This window comes from Corvus kubaryi, unplaced genomic scaffold (assembly GCF_017639235.1).
Source record: "Corvus kubaryi isolate FWS band 111438036 unplaced genomic scaffold, C.kubaryi_AGA036_p1.0 37395, whole genome shotgun sequence".
In the NCBI taxonomy this organism is placed as follows: domain Eukaryota; kingdom Metazoa; phylum Chordata; class Aves; order Passeriformes; family Corvidae; genus Corvus; species Corvus kubaryi.
This window is the reverse complement of record NW_024581134.1, coordinates 5,106,088-5,126,490: the sequence shown is the minus strand read 5'-3', so window position 1 is coordinate 5,126,490 and position 20,403 is coordinate 5,106,088. Positions and strand designations below refer to the sequence as shown.

General features: G+C 40.2%; 1 protein-coding gene across 1 annotated transcript in view; it reads right to left on the bottom strand.

The window, feature by feature from the left end:
• The window catches only part of ATRX (ATRX chromatin remodeler), a 55,547-nt gene extending 45,497 nt beyond the window's left edge, over nt 1-10,050 (bottom strand). The window contains exons 1-5 of the mRNA XM_042040200.1: nt 9,915-10,050; nt 6,843-6,898; nt 5,952-6,004; nt 4,246-4,370; nt 2,924-3,043 (exon numbers count right to left, since the gene is read on the bottom strand). Coding sequence (XP_041896134.1) covers nt 2,924-3,043; nt 4,246-4,370; nt 5,952-6,004; nt 6,843-6,863 — 319 coding nt within the window. The 5' untranslated portion in view covers nt 6,864-6,898; nt 9,915-10,050. The remainder of the gene's footprint in view (nt 1-2,923; nt 3,044-4,245; nt 4,371-5,951; nt 6,005-6,842; nt 6,899-9,914) is intronic.
• Nucleotides 10,051-20,403: the final 10,353 nt, after the last annotated feature.

Sequence of the window (20,403 nt, the reverse complement as noted above, 5' to 3'; positions counted from 1 at the left end):
TTTCTCACATGCCTTTATTTCTGCACCCAGCACCAGAGAAATCTTTCTGTAACCATTTGCTATTTTAGGACTGTTTTTACCCCTGATTTCTATGCTTCACTCAGGGTGAAGATACAATTCTTTCCCTTTCAGAGGTTTAATTTGAGTTAACTGGTCACCTCCTGGAAACACACTTAAGTAAGAATCATCACTAAAATTCTTTCAGAGCAGCTCTGATATTCTGGATGACATTCCCCATTTAATCTCTTTTCAACAAATATCATTGCAGTTCATGTTTGTATTATGACATTTCTTTCACACACAATTTTAGTTTCTCAAAGAAAAGCATGAAAAACTCTTACAGAAAATGCAAGCAATCCTTGTAACAGTGCCTGAAAAATCTTTCCTCACATTTTGTTCTCTTCAGGATAGCAGTTTTTGGGTTTTTCTGAAACTACAATTTTGCTATGATCCACATGTTCTCCCCATGTTGCTGACTGCTCCCATGGTGTGTGCACCACTCTGCTACATTTGGTCAAGAAAGCTTTTTTTTTTAATGCCAACCCCCCAGTTCAGCTCAGAAGGGGCGAACTTGGGCCTGGCAGGCTCACTCCACGCCAGGCTCTTAAACTGACTAATTAATACTCTGAAATATTTTTGTTTTCAACAGCAGAAAAAGGAAAATCATTTGTGAAACCTCTATACTTCCAAAAACCCAATTTGTGATCAAGCAGATACAGGTTTGGTAAGAGATCACTTAACTGCAACTTGTCCTTTGCTGTCATGTTCAGTGATTAAGTCAATACAGTTTAATTTAATGATTACAATCTGAGTACAGACTCTGTATTTTTTCTATTTTTAATTAACTAATCATTACCCTAGAATTAGAACCAAGCACCAACACCACCATGTTAAGGAACTGAAGGACACAGTTCAGGCTCCCAGCAATCTGCTGCTGAAGCACAGCCTCAGATGGCTCAGGGGGCAGTGAAACAGCTGATCCACCCTCCTAATTCAGTGAAATTCGGAATACAGGATATGTTTGCACCCTCTAGCCATTCCTGACTGCACATCCTGCAGGGTCTGTGGACCTGCAAGTCCCTCTCACGAGCTCCAAACCAGCTCAAACACCAGTTTCAAATGCTGCTGTGACCGTGGATGAACACACCCATCACATCACACTCCTTGGGAAAGAATCCCACATTCTGCAGCACAGAATCCAACCCTGGCACACATCACAGTCCTTAAACTCCTGCAGGAATCACTGAGGGTCCCAGCCAACCCAGGGAGAACATGATATTCCCTGCCAAGTCCTGAGCCACTTCCCTCTTTCCCATAACCAAGGGGAAGCACTACGGCCTCCTTCCTCCAACCTCCAAGCTGGCACCAGGAAAAGAGAGAATTTATGAGGCAAACCTTTGTAAACCATGTTACTACTACAAATGATGATGATTCAAAGAAATAAACTACTACTAATTCATTAATACTGAGAAACTACTTAGTTAAAAACATTAACTGAATTTATCAGCAAAAATACAACCATAACCATGCTGCAGACACAAAACTTGAAAATAATGACACAGTGCCTCTTACAGTCTTAGATAAGAGCATTTGGTTGCTAGAAAGGCAAGAGTTCTGCTTCTACCACTATTTCTAATACTCACAGGACATGTAATTCCTACTAGAAATGCAAATGTTTTAAATATATATATATATATGTCAGGCACAGTACATGAGTAACCAGTCCAGATACACAAAGGAAAGCCTGCAAATTCCCTAGGGATGGAGATTAAAAAAGCTGGAAGGGCAGGTCATACAAACTGTCCTGGGGGTGCAGACACAGGCCACAAAGCTCAAGCACAAGTGTCTTATCTTTTTAACACTGTACCCCTGAAGAGTCCTGTTGGACCATATGTAGAATTGTTATAAGCACAAATGGAAAGAGCATTTTTATATGAACAGGACATCTTGCGTGGATAAAACAGAACCAACTTCCAAAGTTCATAATTTGGAGGAAACATCAATGCTCAAAATGTCACTGACACCACACGAGCCCAGGTGTATGCACAAGCACATTTCCACACAGTCACATTTCACTCCCCTTCAACAGATGGGGAAATAGCACTCAAAAAATTGCTTTAGAAGAGAGCAAGGATCTCAAATGATACAATGGGAAGCATGAACAGCGTGTGCAAGAGCTGTTTGTATGAATACCCTGGGTACTGCTGGACATGTGTGAGCTAAGATATTGCCAGTAGAGTTAACAAAAAGATCTGCCTTCTTATTGGCTACATTATACATAATCCTCCCTCCTCTCCTTTACTTTTGAGGGAAAAAAAAGAGAAGAGAGAAATTAATTTCTGTTAGTATTATAATCTACCTAACTTCTAAGTTTTAGCAGCAGCTATGGCAAACCAGCTGGCACAGCATCTTTTCAAAGGTAATCCTTACAAGGGCCCACTGGTCGGGAATTTCCCACAATTTAAAAGCAAAACAAAAAAGTCTTTATAATGTTTGAGGGTTTAGGATTTTTTCTTAGCTCACTGATGGATAATCTGCCTATACACGTCCCTGCTCAAACATGGTTGCTTTCTTGGTGAGTCAGTGAACGTTCCTGTATCAATGGTGCTCCAATATAATTCCTTAATAAAGGAATACCTGTAACACCTGATTGCAACCAAGCAACTGCACCTAATGAAGCATCCTATACCTACTGAAAATAAGGAGTTTAATGGGAACTAATCTTAGCTTTCACTGCTGCATTGCAGGGGCAGCAATGGAGGCTAATTTCTATCAGCTAAAATCCTCAATGAACAAAAAGCCAGAAGAGTGGAGGTATTTTTAGGATAATTTATCAGAAATATGGACAATTTTTAGATGTACCAAATGTGGTCGTAAGCAACAATTTAAACCCGTTTCAATAGATGTTTTAAATTGTATTTACCTCCACGCTTTTTGGGAGCTTCAGGTTTCATTTTAACGGTATTTCTGCTTCTAAATTCAGGCCCTTTAAAATCATCTTTGTCTTCATTCAGCACTGGCTCAGGCTGTACAACCACTGTACCTAGAATAATTTTATTTAGAAATTGGAAACCATTACACATCCAAGTGAAGTGCAAAAGTTCTGATTAATAAAGCCAACACCAAAAAAAAAAAGTGCAATCTGTTGACTAAAACTCAACAAAGTTTTGAATGCACAGATGTTCACAGAAAAAAACCCAAAAAAACCAAAAACAACACCACACATTTCAAACTACACCTGTGTTGCAGCTGTAGGACAGAAGCCAAGGACTGAATGGGCTGAGGAGCAAATCCTGCTCTCTCTGCCCTGCTGTGGCACGTGCAGGACAGGACTGTCACACTGCTGGGGGGGTGTAGGACAGGAACTTGCTACCAATAAAGGACATCACTTAAATCCCTCAAAACCCTTAGAGTAGCTATGCTTTTCTCTCTTTGCCCCCTTCTATTCAGTTTCCCTGAAACTGAAATAACTTGATTTATTTCAGCGTGAAATAAACAAAAAAGCAATGGAATAAAACCGGTTTTGTCTTTAACAACATTCAAAACTGACATTTTCATTTAAACAAAGTACTTATCAAAATTATGTGAAGGAAAAAGCATATCTTTCCTATTTAAGAGCCCAGTTTTGTTGTGAGGACACTGAAAATAATCTAATGTTCTGAAAAAATTATTTTAGAGTGACTGCTCTAAATACTGCTACTCATGCAGTAAACAGCAGCAATTTTTCCTGTAACTTTCATAGGTAAGAAATGGAGATTAATCCAACTCACACTGCAGCTAAGAGCAGAGGGATGTAGGCCTACAGTGTTAACTGTTTCTAAAAGGTGCTTAAAAATACATCCAATAATGGCATTCTCCTCCCAGAGTTAGTTTTGCCTTTGTTGATCTAATTGCTAATAACCTCAAAGACAGAACAGTAAAATAAGACCTCCAGGTGTCAGAGCTTGAGACTCCTGCAAAACAACAGAATAAATAATTTCCCCTCTTTTGTGATGGTTTTATACAGATGTCAGCAGGCATTGGAAATTAAGCCACCAGCACATCCTTGGGCACCCGTGGATTAAAATATGCTGCGTTCCAAACTGAAGGTGCTCAGGTTCCTCTTTTTGTGTGGACAGAAAACCAACAGGACCTTCAAGAGGCATTTTACTAATACATGTGCATTCTAGTGAATTATTTATGCTGCATCATAATCTTGGCTAATTTGCTGAATTCAGAAACAAAAGAAAAAAAGACATGACCTACCTTTAGGCAAGCTTTGCATATCTACATCATTTTCTGAGTTCTCATTTGAAATATCTTCATTTACAGTTTCATCTACGATTTGTTCATCATCTGACCCAACATATTTTGTTACAACTGTAGGTTTCCTGCATAGACAGAAAAAAAACCCCATGGTCTGACAAATAGTACATACGGCAATTCAGGCAAGCTTTGCCTGCGAAGCACCATATTAACTGTGAAAAACTAAGTTCTTTTTAAATTAATTGAAGACATTATGAAGTGGGATGCTCCAAGTTACTACAATACATAAATTGTAGGTTAATTTTCTGGTTTGGAATAGGAATTCTCCCCTCCCACGTGAAATAAAAATATATACTAATAAAATACTCTTGTTGCAAAACCAAGGTTTGATGTGTTTTTAAGAAAGTTACAGTTCCAGGAAAGAAGGCTAAAAGAAACACAAGTGAATGTCTGCTCATGAATTTTATACATCCTTCCAGGTTTAACAGGCAGCACAAAGAGAACACAGATATTAGCAAATTACAAAAAGCATCTTGGCAGAAGAGATGCTTGCAAGGAAACGAAGGAAATGCAGAAAGAAATGAAAAAGCTGTTGAACAAAAGGATCAGCTGACAGAATTCCACACAAACACAATTCAGAACTGAATCCATGAAAATGAACCAATTTACTATGTGAGAATGGGGAGAAAATAATACAGAATATGGAGCACATTTTTCAGTAGTCTGAAGGCAATGCATGAACTACTGCAGGATACTGGTTTTGTCAGTACAAGGCACAATATGATAAATGGATGAGTGAAAATCCCTTTAGTGATAAGACAGGAAGCAAAAAACGGGACTAAAAAAGTATATGAATGAAAAGAGTTCAGCAGGACACTGGATTCAAAAGATGAGGGAGAAACTAAAGCCAAATTTAAAACCACACTCTCAAATATGGCATCAAGACAAACATAAAAGGAAGACTGAAGAATATTAATTCCAGCAGACATGATAAAATAAAGCAACTTGGATTAAAAGGAGAGTGAAAAGAGATACAGACTTTTAAAGAGCAGTACTAAGGCAGCTGTGGAAAGCTCAACTCCCTGCACAGTTCACTGGGATTTAACAAAAATCACAGAGGACAGAATTTTAGTGACCATCAGCTGAGAGCAGATGAGGAGGACTTTGACTGGAGCAAGTCTGCTCTTACTTGGGACACAAATGATTTGTCTTCTGTAGGTTCAAGCAGCTGGTAAACAATTCACTCCATACTTTTTAGATCAAAGAGGGGGAAAAGGATTAAGCAGGCATACAGCAAATGGCAGTTTCTACACAGGACAACTCAACAGCACAGTCCGATGCTGCACTCTCCCAATAATAAAGCAAATAAAGCCTCTTTTTCTGTGCATGACCCAAGATACAGGTTTGGAAGAATCCTACACGCATAAATAGCAAGACTGAAGGAACTCTTGTATAAACTCCTTTGTCCTGAAGATATGGGATAATTTTGTCTTTGTTAATAATAATGAAGCTTTAGCATCTTATCCTTTCACCCTGAGAAATCATTTGAATTTTAAGTGTACTATGAGGCATTTGCTTTACCAGCACTCTGCTGATTTCATGGATTTATAACTGGTATGGACCAAAAATATTTGACACAGTGCACGCACTTTTCTACAGCTTCCCATACCCAAAAAGTAATTTATTGTTTTATTTTCCAAACCAACCTTTTGGAACGGGATAATCCTAAGGATTTGGTTCTTTCTGAAGAACTACTTCCCTAAAAACAAGAAAAAAAAAAGTAAAAGTCAACACATTTATATCCAAGGAACCTGTCAAAAAACAGTTTCTTGCATTAATTAGAACACAACTCAGAAGTCACCAGGGCGCTTCTAAAAAAATACTTTAAGAAGTGCAGCAGGAAAAGCAGTAACTACAAGTGGCAATTTCAACAGTGGCACCAGTACAGTTAAACTGGATCTGTGGAGTTTCAGATCAGAAGTCAGCAGCTTACACAGGCCTGTGAATGCTCTTCATGCTATGTGAGGAAACCATCCCCTTTTCCAACACACCATTCCAGAGGGTTCTGGCACTCAGGAGCAGCAGCAGCCTGCACCCAGGAATTGCCAGCAGAACAGACTCTTGTTATGTGGCTCATGTGCCAGAAAGCACTGGCTGCCTTCAGAGCAAAACTGATTTTTTCAGCCGTTTTTGCACTCAGATCACAACTAGGTCTGGGCAGTTTAAAATACCTGAATTTACAGCAGTAAAGGCAAACCAAGGCAGGACACTGGCACTTGTGTTTTCTCTACAATGTTAAGATACTGTCCACCAGAATGTTTCCAACAGGAGAACAGACAGAAGTAAGAAATACCACATGAAAAATTTCTGCTCTTGTTTAACACAGATCCAGTATGTCCATTTTTACTTTTTTTAAAAAGGGAGCATATTTGCCTAAAAGAACAGCTAAGTACCTGCTGTTATCTGAGTAACAGGGTGAAGGGTGATGACATTAACGGGTGCTTCTCACAATATTATTTATTGTAAAAGCAACAGACTGAACTCAGCTGCCGTGCACTAGACATCCAAACAGAATTCAAAAGCATTTTTATTCCTACCTCATCCCTACTGTTCTCCATTGAAGCTGGACTTCCTTTAGGTTCTCTACTTTTACCTATGGAGAGAAATTAAAGGAGTCCACTGAAATGCAAGGAACATCAAAAGTTCTTCACACTGCACATCACAGCATTGTTTGTGTTTCACCAGCCTGGTTAGAGATAACTGTGACTTTCAGAGACAAACTGCTGCACAACAAAAAAGACATTCCATTGTATGGCATAAATGTTACAGAAATAATTCAGAAATCCCTTTCAGTTCAGTCCCTGGGAGCCTTCCTCTGTTGGTGAAGAAATACTGAAGCACTGGCAGTGCAACTGCATGCAGAAATACTATCATTAGTGCATTTTTGCTGATATCTAAGTTACTACAAGTATTTTCTCTTACACATCTTGACATAAGAAACAAAGTATTAAATCTGGGATCATGGAACCACAGACGAAAATCTCATTTGATCCAAGATCTGACTGAGAATTCCTCTTTCTCAGTCTTGGGAACCGTGGAAAACAAAGCCTAAAGACCTGCAACCTATTGGCACCTGCTCCAATCCACCAGTCCTGGAAATGGAAAGGAAAGTTTGGAGTTCAGTGATTGAATGATTCTTGTATGAAGTTGCTCCAAAAGCTTAGGAACAGGGATTTTACAGATGCTACTGAGTAGGCAGTATAATTATTGGATACTTGTCAGGATTATTTGTGATTTTAACAGAAAACTACTAGGACTGCAACTTCTTTATCCTTAAACTTCAGTTTTGGGGAAAACCAAACCATTTTCTTCTATACTTTGAAAAAACTGAATCACTCACAGAATTCAATGCTGGATATTTGACCTCTGCTGAATTGTTTGAGTAAATTTCAGGGAAAATCATCCAGCCATTTCCACGTGTGAAGGGGGAAATAAAAAATGGAAGCAAACAATGCTTTTGGCCTTTTCAAATACCTGAAATTTCTTCTCTAGAATATTACAGGCATTCCCCTATTGTGAGGGAGGAACCTGAGATTTGGAAGGAGAGTGACATTTCTTCTGGAGCTTGGATAGTGCCCACCTTCTGTTCTTGACCAATTTTGCCCAAGTGATAAACCCATGGAAAATACCATCTTGGAGAGCTTGGCAGAGCTTCCCGTACTCTGGCAGCCCCAGGGTGTGCATACTCTGCACTCAGACTGGCAGCCTGATGCACATGTGCTATTCCCAAAGCAGCTGAACGTGCTCCAGTGCCAGTTTCTCCGTGTGCCCGGGCTGTGTGCACGTCATACCCACCAAATGACCCCACGTGCTGCAGCCATCCCCTCCCAACTCAGTGCTGACCCGGCTGCTCCTGCCCCAGCCACTCCAGGGCTCCCAGAGAGCAGGGCTTCCCCTGGGATTGCTGCTCCAGGGAACGAGCTGCACTCTTGGAGCAAGAGCAGGCAGTCTGGCTCTCCTGAGCTCTCCATGACTCTTCTGCTGGCAGCCATGCATTGGAGAGGAGGGAGATATCCAGTTCCAGTGCAGAGGGGATAAAGGAACATTATTAAGGCTAGAAAGCAAGTACTGCTTCCTATTTTAACTGACCTCTGTGTGTGGCAGGGACCTAAGTTTAGGGTATGAAGTAGTTTCAGCTAATACTCTACTGATTTCTAACACCCCACCCTCCTGGGCCACACTTAACCACCTTCATCATCATCTCCCTCCTCACAACACTCTACCCAATAGTTCATATATCCTCCAAATGCTGCAACAAAACAAGATCCATTACTAAATAAATCTGATTTGGCCCCAGTCACACCCATAACTTCTGCTTGTAATAAGCATCCTGTGGATTAAAAAAAAAGTAAGTACAGTTGCTAAAGACACTTTCATTATGCACAGAACATTAGGAGGGGAAGGAAATTTGCACAATTAATTCTGGCATTTCCTAGTATTTAAGTGTTTAATTCTGACTCTTCAACTTTAATATGTTCTTTTAGATCTCAAACCCAACATTAAAATATGTCTGCTATGAATTTGCAAATGTATCCATTTCACAGACAATCTGTGTTTTACAGCAAGGAACCAAATGCTAATTTTTAACTACAGAGGATAAAGGGAGAAGATTTCTTTTTCCCAGTGTGCTCCTCAGCAAAATTTCACTTTGAGATGCATCTACAGCACAGTTTATTTTACTATTCAGCTGAAGCATCATGAGTAGTTTCTTTTTCCTATGTAACAGTTCCGTTTGATGCTGGTGTTGAGGAAGTGAGTGCCACAGGCAACAGACTCTCTCTCTAAACAAAACATTAAAAGATAAAAACTACATGCCACAAAACCCATGGAAGATATTACTTAAGATAACAGGAGTTCGAAAATAAATTCTGTAATACAGCCAGTACACTCTCACTCTCCTGCACTCCACCACATCAACACAACTTTTAGCTCATTAAACAGTAGAGATTGAAAGGTTTTGCACCTGTATCCAGTCCAATTTAAAGTAAGAAACAAATTTAACCAGTTAAATTTGGAAACAGATTTTATTCAGTACTGACATGAAATAATTTCACTTTTAATCACTGTCAAAGTGTTTAAACTTTGTTACCTATGTGTAACTTAGAAGTAAAAATTTCCAATACCAATTCTGACCTAGAAGAGGACTCTAGGTTTTTTAAAAGTATTATTTTCTTTCCAAATGTTTCCAGCATGTATGTAGAAATCTTTTTCAAATTACTATGAAAGCATAATCTCCAGAACTTCTTCCACACCTACAAGGACTGCAAAAGCTTTACTACAGCAGAAAAACTGAGACACCGCATTTATAAATTCAGGAACGCTGAACAAGGAACTCCTAGCACAGCAAATACGTGTGTGTTTGCTATCTCATGTTTCATAGGAGGGAAATTGCCAGAAGATCAGATTTTTTTCATCTTTAGAAAGATTCAAATTGAAATAAATATTGTATCAAAGGCCTACTGTGTATTTATCCAGATATCACCACTTAAATCACATTAAGGCTTTGTGTAAGTACCCCAGTGAATTGTGATAGAGTGAAACAACAGCATCAAGTTATTTGACTTTAGAATCACATATACATTGAAAATAAACATAAAACATCCCTTTACCTATACTTTTGTTTTTAGATAATGCTGGAGGAGAGTTTGCGTCCTCAGATTCTTCTGATGAGTGAGCCAAGAAGTCATGGAGTTTCTGTACCAAAGTATTCAACTTGCTTTCACTGTTAAAATACAAATAATATTTAGAGTTACTTACAGATCTCACTCCAATTTATCAAGCTTGAAAGAAATTATGTTTAATCTCAATTAATGCATCTACAAGAGATTTAAACATCTGTTTCTGCACAAGTATATCAGAGCAAATAAAAAACAATTTTGCTAAATACTGAGTGAAAGAGTAGGTGCAGCTTTACTGGCAAAAAAGCACTAAGGATTTTGTTCATAATAAAAAGACTATTTTAAGTAATTTTCACTGTTTACAGTTATTGACACAATTCAAGAAAGTCTGAGTGGTAATGCTGCTATGACATGAAGACAGCAAAAAATTAATATCCTACTTGTCAGAAGCCAGACAGGTAAGAATAATAAAGTCTTTATTTTACTACCAAAAATGTCACCTTTGGGATATAAACCACGAGAACTAACAGGAGAGTTTCACCTGCAAACTTAGAAACAAACAGGTCCACTGAATATGAAAGTTTGCTGATGCCAAACTTTTATTAAATCTACCATCTACATGTTGTGTTGTGTTAATTTCATCAAGAAACAGCCATGCAGGACCAGATCATTCCTTTGTATGAGTACTGATAATTAACTCATAAAAAATAATCCCCTGGCAACTTTCACTGTACACTTTTAGACCCCAGGAACTGTCAGTCTTGTGCACATTTACTGATTACAGTAAAAAGCAACACCTCGATCCCAGGCTTTCCTTGAAAAGCTGTTCCATTTCATAACCTCCATGTTACCCCCTGGCATTTTACAGGGTTTATTTCTCCCAAAACTCCTACAATTTCCCAGGACAAGGTTTTTCCAGCTGCCCTGACTGAGGCCAAGGGCGCTCAGCCCCTGTTCAGAAGCTGCTGCTGAGCTGTTTGCTCCCTCCCCTCCTATCAGCCCCTCTGGAATCTGCCAGCTGATCTGTCCTGACTCATCAGGCCTTATCTGCTGCTCCAGACACTCTCCCACTGCTGACCTACCCTACCCCCGGCAGAAGTGAGCCCAGCTGAAGGATCAAGGATTCCACCCTTCCCACTGTTTTGTTTTCCCATTAATTTCAAAAGAGACTTCTAATAGCAAGAAGAAATTACATTTTCTGTGCCTGTTTTATTGGTCATAGGAATTTTTGAATAATCATCCAGAGCACTCACCTTTACCATCTCTACCATTTCTCTGAACACATCCATTTGTTAACTTCTGACTTTCAATTTAACTGTTATGGCTAAAAAAAATCCCATTTTATCAGAAGGATGTGAAGGTGAGTGCCCTCTTGAGCAGTGAGTGAAGGGCATCCTCATATCAATGCCAGTGACTATTCCAACCAGTGAAAATTACCACATATAACAGTGTAAACCATCCATTAAAAAAAAAAATCATCTGCAGTTTCTTTAAATCTCCTGAGGTACTCAAAATAAAACAAAATAGCACTTTGCAATGAAAAGATTTTCAGCATGAGTGAAGGGCACTTTTCTTTTGAGACTACATATGTACCATCAATCACTCGAGCAAGTCTGAAAGAGCGGAACAAAGCTCTTTAACTCTCAAGAGTACCTTAAAATTTTTCTCTCAATCTGTCCAAAACTCTTTCCCTCTAATTCCTGGACTCATGCTGCTACACAACTGCCAGTTCCCTAATCTTGGGCTTCCCTTTTTCTCATGGATGGAAGGCATACTCGGAAAACATTACAGAAGAGATGATAACAGTACACTGCAGTCTTAACAGCTTGCAAGTTCTCCTTTAAAAAGGAGATTTAATGACAATTTACTTGCATTAAGTGAAAAAAAAATTAGAGTTGTTCAGAATTATTTGATAGTAAAAGCATATAAAGAGATTTTATATCCATTCCAGATGGTCTGAAGAAATAAAGCACATTTAGAAGGCCACAAGAAAGTACATTTTTGGTAGTAAAAACAACAAAAAAAACCCCACACATGGGGAATTCTGCTCATTTAGTTTATAAATAACTTGTTTTGGTAACGCATTTTAGAAAGAAAATAGGAGCTATAGATGAGTTTAGTATTATTGTTGTCAATGCAAAACAAATTCAGAACAGTATGCATGTGTCTTTGTGACTAATACTTGGAACATTATCCACTATCATATATTAACTCTTATCCTAACTAACCTAAAATTATCATTTTCAGAGCAAAATGTGCTTGCTGACAACCAATCAAAAAGATGATATACAAACTAATACTAAAAAGTCTTCTCAACTTGGTTTTTCTCTTGATTATTCATATTTTGTGCCATAAGCCTTTGCTATGGAATACCAGGTCAAATCTAAGTAAAGGTGTTACACTTACTATACTTCACTAGAGAGAAATGTTAATTTAGGGCAACGCTTTACCTGGTTTTGTACAAAACACAAAATTACATGATTTTGCGTCATGCATTTATACTTGAGAATAATAATCCATCGTTTTTGTTTAAAGCTTCTACTGCAAAATGTTTATTCTTTGCAGTACAGATCCAGTCATTATTAAACTGATCACAACCTATAAACGCGTGTTTTTCAAAAAAACATCGGAGCCTAAAAATGTAGAACCATCCCTGAAGCACTACTGAGGCAAGCAGGCTCCTCTACACTGACAGTCCCCACAGTATTTATTAGTGTTTTCAGACTGGAGTTTTCTAAGCAAATGGCTTCCCCATCACTGTAGAGTTATTTCAACACTGTTCAGCCTAATTAAAACAGGACTGAACGGGAAGGTGCCCTGCTATTATTGGTTTGGCCAGGAACCTGATTTGTGACCTTGGGAACTACCTTGGAACATGCAATTCCTTACCTACATTCAGAGTAAGTGCTGTAAAAGCAAACAATAAATGTCTGGCCCTTACAGGATAACAAAACATCCAGAGTAGGCAAATTACCTCTAAATGAGTCCACAAATAATTAGAATAAATAAAGAGCCAGACAGGCTGTGTCCTAATCTAGGCATAACACACTTCATTCCATCTGGCTCTTGAGTGCTGTCCCCTTGGATGTTCTTACCTGCACCAGGTTTGTGTGCTACAGGGGGGCTACAGGGGTGACAAACTTCTGTGCAGAGATGCCAAAAGCTTCCCCCATGTCCAACTGAGCCAACACCAGCCTGCTCCAAGAGGGACACGCTGCTGGCCAAGGCTGAGCCCATCAGCAGTGCCCATAGTGTCTCTGGGATTATATCTTTGGGAAGGGAAAAAAAGCTGCTGCACAAGAGCAGCTGGGAGAGAGGAGTGAGTATGTGACTGCAACAACCCTGCAGACACCGAGGCCAGGGAAGAAGAAGGGGAGGAGGCACTCCAGGGCCAGAAGACAAATACACCTGCAGCCCATGGGGGTCCACAGTGGAGCAGAGACCAAGCTGCAGCCCATGGAGGAGCCCACACCAGCACAGGGTGATGCCCAAAGGAGGCAGTGAGCCCAGGGGAAGCCTGTGCTGGAGCAGTCTCTTCCTGAGCCCCATGGGATGGGAAAGGACCCACGCTGCAGCAGTTTGTGAGGAGCAGCAGCCCATGGGAAGGACCCACATGGGAGAAGTCCATAAAGAAGCATCTCCCACAGGAGGGAGCCCACACTAGAGCAGGGAAGGAGTGTGATGAGCTGACCACAGCCCCCAGTCCCATCCCCCTGCACCGCTCACCAGGAGGAGGCAGAGAATCAAGTGAAGTTGAACCGGGGAGAAAGGGAGGGGTGGGGAGAAGGTGTTTTAACACAGGGGATTTATTTCTCATTACCCTGCTCTGATTTGACTGGTAATAAATTAAGCTGATTTCCCCAAGCAGAGTCTGTTTTGCCTGTGATGGCAATTGCTGAGTGATGTCCCTATCCTTACCTGAATTTGAACTTTTCATTGTGCTCTCCCTCCCCTGCCCAGCTGAGGAGGGGCAGTGACACAGTGGGTACTCACCACACAACCTCACCCCCTGTGCCAGCTGATGATTGTGCTTCCCCAAAGCAAATCACATCACCTTGGACAAATAAAATTTTAAGGAACAACTAGTTTTCATTTGGATCCAACTTGCCACACATTCACATGATCATATTTCTTCTGAAGGCAGGTGAGGTGATGAGAATTCATAACCAGGGCAGTGGAAGGAGTAGCACTGACCATTTCAGCAGCAAACCCAGGACACATTGGATTATCCTATGAAACAGCACTGAAAACCTTGTTATTGCACTCAGTTTCTATTTGCTTTCTTCAGACACTTCGAAAGTGGAAGAAGGGTATGTCTCAGTTATTGTCAACATCTGGAACAAGAACCTGAAAGCTACATTTTCTTTAAACAAATACCTACCAACTATTAGTCTAAACAAGTGTCCCTTATCTGCATTTCAAGTGGCTCCCGAAAGTGATACAGGAGTCCTTTCCAGCTTTTATCTATCCCAGGGTTGACAAATATGCTTTTTTTAAGCATATGCCTTCCTTAAGTTCAATACCTGTCTAAGATTTTTCTATGTTTAAACTTTTAAAATAGTTCAAGGCACAAGTTTTTTAAATTAATGTTTACAGTTGCTTCAAGTTAAGTCTCAGCCATTTTTCACTTTTGAAACTGAAACGAAACACTGCAGAACAGTGTTTAAACAGACAAAATTAAACACTCCTTAGGAAAAATAATTGAAGAAAAATAAAACCAGCTGTACTTTTAAACTGCTGGTCTGTAGACTGTCATCCTCTGCTTCAGACTGTATCCCTGTCTGAACAGCAGAAATCCAACAACCCACAGCAAAAGTCGCAGTATTTTATTTAGGATAGTGGGAAGAGAGACTACTCCTAAGCCTTGATATAATCAGGCCAGTATTCTGTCACCTGCAAATCTTCATAAAAGTTTTTCCTGATGAGAAGGAAAAGGGTTAGAATTAGCCCAATTCTAAGATTTCAGTTACAAGGGCAGAGTCTACATTGTTGTTTCACATAAAACATGTCAATATCATGGCTGAACACACATGAATGAAATAGCTTAAAGCTGTGGGAAAGAGTGAAAGAGGACAAAACCTGCAATAGAAGTTGCTTATTTTCTTATCCCAATTTAAAAAAAATGGAGTGAACACACCTGCCATGTCCTAAGAAACCTACTTCTCTCAGAAAAAAATACAAAAGCAAAAAATAAAATCAGCCTAGCATTATATTACTTGAACAAGTAAAACATAGTTTTATAATGGTGGGGAAACAGAGCACTTCATCCCAGTGGTTGTTTTTTAACTCAACAATGGTTTTCTGCAGGCAAAGCAACATGACACTGTAAATCCTAGATCCGATTCATATTTTGGACCTTACTTATACTGATACACCAATCATGCCAACAAGTGAGGTTTCACACTCAAGATTCACACAATCTGTTCGTGTTGGCATGAACCAGCTCTACTGCTCAAGGACACAGACCCTCACACCCCGCACACACCTGATGCCATCCACACTCTTCAGTCCTTTCCTTTCTCCTCCACTCCACACAAGGGACCTCTGGACATGTCTTAGTCCAACCCCCAGCACAAGAATAGACAGGTACAGGTCACCCAGGAAAATGTCCAGCCAGGTTCCAAGTGACTCCACAGATGGAGGCCCCACAATCTTTCTGGGTGACCTGCTTGTGTTTGACCATTATCACAGTAAAGCACTTTTCTTGTGTTTAGAAGGAATTGTACCACATTAAACTTACTAGATCAGATACATCAGAAAATACCTGAACACTAAAGCTCTGACTGAAAAGAGATAGAGGCATCTAGCACTTCATCAGAGATTCTGTATGTAACACTTTGCTAACACACACTCACTTTTTTACTTTGTTTAGAACTGACTTTAAATCCACATGGGCTTAATCAAGTGATACCTGGTACAGCTGAAGACACTCAACGATGTGGATGAAGTAATTTTAGAGCTTAAATACAGCATAACAGGTTCAGACAAGTAAACAGAATTATTCTCCTCCAGACACACAAGGGGAATGAGAAGGCAACAGTCCAAAGTCACTAAGAGACCCTTCATCCTGTTCAAGGAAGATTACACAATTTCTTTCTGTTGACACGGTGTGAATTATCACACTTCATTCACTAAGAAGTGAAAAAAACCCCAACTTTGTTTTTAACCTGTTTCTTTAATGGGATCTTTAAAAACCCAAACAAGCAACATCACCACAAACCCACAAGGCAAAAGTAAGACAAACAATCTCATTATTAGGTTTGTTTCAATGTCACCAAGAAGTGTAACTTCAATGGTGAAATATCCTGCAAGCTGAAAAAGACTGAAGCCACCAAGTGAAAATCTAAACACAGCATTTTCACCTTTATGAGACAAAAATCATGACAAAGTGCACACTTTACTCTGGTGATTCAGGAAAAGAAGCTCAGTCTAGCACAAACCAAGCTGTATTTAAAATGCTTAAACACACTCCGTGTGAAGGGAAGGAAGGACCCACGACCAAGAGCAATCAGGGCCCTCTAACTCTAAAAATGCCTTTTGCTTCATTTGCCTTCTGCTCCCTGGAGCTGATCACAGATTCTCAAGGAAACATCCTTCAGTACAAACTCAGCCCGAGAATCAAAGCCTGGCCCTTCAACTCTCCCACATATTCCCAATCACAGTTGCCACAGCTTTAAGGGTTGTAGCTCATCCAAAGGACAGGTTTTCATTCTACAAGATAAAAGCCATCTCAGTCCCAAATTTATTGCCTATTTTTTAGTTTTGCTTTACATGACAGACGCGTTTGCCCAAAAAAGCTTCTAGGCTGAACCTATTAAAGCCTACAGTTGGACCTACTCAGACAGAAATTTCTACAACTATGCAACTTTCGGACTTGCAAATGAACTGCTTCAACAGCACTACAGCTGACATTGGCAGCAACCTGTGTCATCAAGTTCTTGATTTTTTCAAGGTTTCACTCCTTTTCTAACAAAAAACCCAAAAAACAACACAAATCGATCCACCACCCACCTTGAGTGGCAACTGCATTTCACCACAGACTATGATAGCTTTATGCTCCTCCTTTAGTAAATAAATCAGGACACTTCACCGCTTTTAAAGTCAACATAAAACCTTCCATTATATTTGCCACTGAATTTCTACAATTTCTTCTTTCTCCTGCTGCCACACCAAGGGAACAACCTGCCACTGACCCATCCATGAACTGATTCATGTTTCCAAATCACCTGCAGGCACGAGCTGAGCTCCAGCAATACAAAGTGTGATTTCATGATGTTCAGCACTATCCTTAGGCTTTCCCTTTATAAAAGACACTTCTGGTAATCCAGTTTAAACTGTACTTGGTCACAGGCTGCAGACATTTGTTTTTATGGTGAACACAGCACATTTTATCATCACTTTGGTATTGTCTTTTGGTGAGGTATAGGGACATAAAAAGCACTATCTTTTCCACCCTTCAAGCAGAGGGTACAAGGAGCTCATCTATAACAGAACAGAGAATTTCAAATTCCCACAATGTTAAGGTCACCCTGTTACAGAATTTGTATTACACATCCCTTTGTCACACCAAATTATTTCCTAGAAAATGAATATACCTTCGGTTAAGCCCTATAAAGACCCTGACACAGTTTCCAAAGCCCTAACAGACAATACTGTATAAAACCAGAAATAACAAACTCCCTGCACTGAGTTCTTCTCCCAGAGAATTTCATTTAAGTGCTGCAGATATTGGTTCTGAGGCATATCTGGCACTGAAGATGACACAGTTTTGCTCTTCTTCAGGAAGAATCAAAGAATCTGCCTATGCCCATTCCAGAACAGCGTGGAAGACAGAGAACTTCCACTGTCCCTTTAGGGAATACAGAAGATTGGTGTTGACTTACTTCCAATTATATCATTGTGGCATCAAGTAACACACCTCAAGCAACCCTACAATATCACTCAGAACAAAGACATTCAACTGACTCAAAAATGCACACAATTTAATAAAAACTTTAAAACCAAATGACCAATATCATAATGTGAAGTGAGAAGTCTGGATTAAAGAAACCCAAGAACAAAGCTTATTTTGCCAACTTAAAAAAAAAAACCCTACATTCATTGACTACCAGATAGTTCAAGTAAGGAGGATTCAAAACTTGCTTTCTTTTCCTATTGCTGTGCTTATTTTGTATGATGTATGAACTGGTAAGAACAGGTTAGGTCAGTATGACAAAGATTCCTCCCCTTTAAAAGAAAAAGACAAAAAAAAAAAAAGTTTTTGGGGCAAAAGTTATTGAGACATCTTTATAAATATTTACAGAAGCAACACTTTTTTAAAGTTTCTCAGTAAGTGATTCCAGGTTTTATCATTCTAAATTTCTCATTCGGGACATGGGAGAATCCTAGGATCTTTATATTAAATAAAAGTATTCCTTATAATAATAGTTCAGAACTTCTCTGGGAGCAGACTAGTATTGATTGATTACTTGCCTCTGAAACACTCTATCTTCCACAAGAGCTGGGAATAGATTTTCCATCCCAATTCAGTTTTTTGCACATCTTCCCAAGATTTCTAACAGCGATCCCCCAGTCCTTTATTTCTGCACACCTCTGACATGGGCAAAACTACAGAGGCAGAGGATGAAGTGACAGAAATGCAGGCAGCTGACAGCCACCAGGACTTGTGGGAAATGGGAACAAAAGAGAGGAAGACAGGGTGTGCTTTTCTTTTTCATTTCTTTCTCTCCAACTCCAGTTTTAAGTAGAACTGGAATGGACAGAAATAAGGAAAAGCCCATGCAATGTGTTCACCACAACCCTGAAATGCTGGGACCCTGCAATGCTGTGCCCAGCTCCTGGCACAGATCTTGTGAAGTACAAACTGCTCAAGATGAGCTCTACGCAGGATGGGACTTGTAACAAACATTTAACCTGAATGAGAATTGAGTTCATAAAAAGAAGGAGAGTTTGGACCACCAAAAAAATTTTATGCCTATCTACTTAAAAGCAGTTTGTGACAGGGCTGCTTACTCTGTGGGCAGATTCCACCCAAAAACAGCACACAATCTCAGACCTGTTCTGTCCATGCTGTCTCATCTTCAAGATCACAAATTATCTGAAATAATCCAATCCTCTCTGCAGGTAGCCCAAGAAATTGCACGGGAAATGTATGAGCTTCTGCATCCTCTTCCTCCAAAGCACCAACTGAAGCAGGCCCTTGGTAGTAACAGTAATTGTGGCACTAATGACAACACAAGAACATGGCAAGGATTAAGTACAAATCCTTCCTATTATAGACCAGGAACAAGCGGTTCAAGAAAAGGCAAACAACATTATGGATGACAGAGAACAAAATATGACAATCACAATAAAACAAAAAGTGGTGCTAATGGAAGAGCATTTTTCAGAATATAAAATACTAATGGCGACAGAAAACTGGACCATAAGTATTAGTAACTCAGATCTTTTTGTTCTACAAAAACCAAACTCTACCCTTGATTTTCAAGGGCTGGAGAATAAAGAGGAGAAAGCCCCTTAATTAGCACTTCAGTCTACACAACAAAATAATCACTCCAGCAAAAGAAGTTGTTTAAACTGTCAAAGTACTTTAAGAACACAGAAAGGAGAAAGTGGGAGTGAGGAGGAGAAAGAATGAGAGATGGACAATCCCTGTCTTACAAAATAAGGAAGGAAATACACGAAGAAGAAACTGCTAAACGCTGGGAATCATGCACCAAATAATGTGTATTTGCAATGCTCATGACCTACATCAGCATGTGATCAACATCAACAACGACGATAATGATAAAAACCCTCTTTTTTGTAGATTCCTAATTGGAAATGTTAAGGCTTCAAAAACAAGCAATATACAAGAGGAGAAAAACCACTATCCCTTTAACTTTTGTCTAAAATGACACAGTAGTTATGAACTACTCAAAATAAGGCGGGAGGTGAAGATACTCAAATATGATCGCAGGAAAAACTTTACCCAAGGCTCAGTACTAAAGACAGAGTGATGAGTACTAAAGACACAGGGACGCTTCTCTAACACGGTTTGAAGATATGTGTAGCATTTGTGGGGGTCAAGGGACAACACCTCATGGTTTGTGCAGCCCCTCAGGCACGCGGCGTGTCTGTGGGTGATGGATTGCGGGGGTCAGACCCTCGGGGATTCGGACAAACCGAAAGCACACAAAGACAACTATTTATTAACAGTTTAACATGGCGCCTCTCTCAGCCCGGCTTTACGGGCGTTTGTCAGTTCCTGCCGTTCCGTGTCAGCCCCGCGGCCGGAGGCAGCGGCCCGGCGGTGGCGGCCGATACCGGTGCCCAGCACGAGGCGCGGGCGGGGGCTCAGCGGAGCTTCTCCGCCGTGCTCGCACGTGGGGCGGGGGCCGCCCCCGGGGCCTTCCCGCCGCTCGGCGCGGTCCCTCCCGCCCTCCGCGCCGGGCCCGGCCCCGCCGCCCCAGCCGAGCGCGGCGCTGCCCTCCCGCCGCCA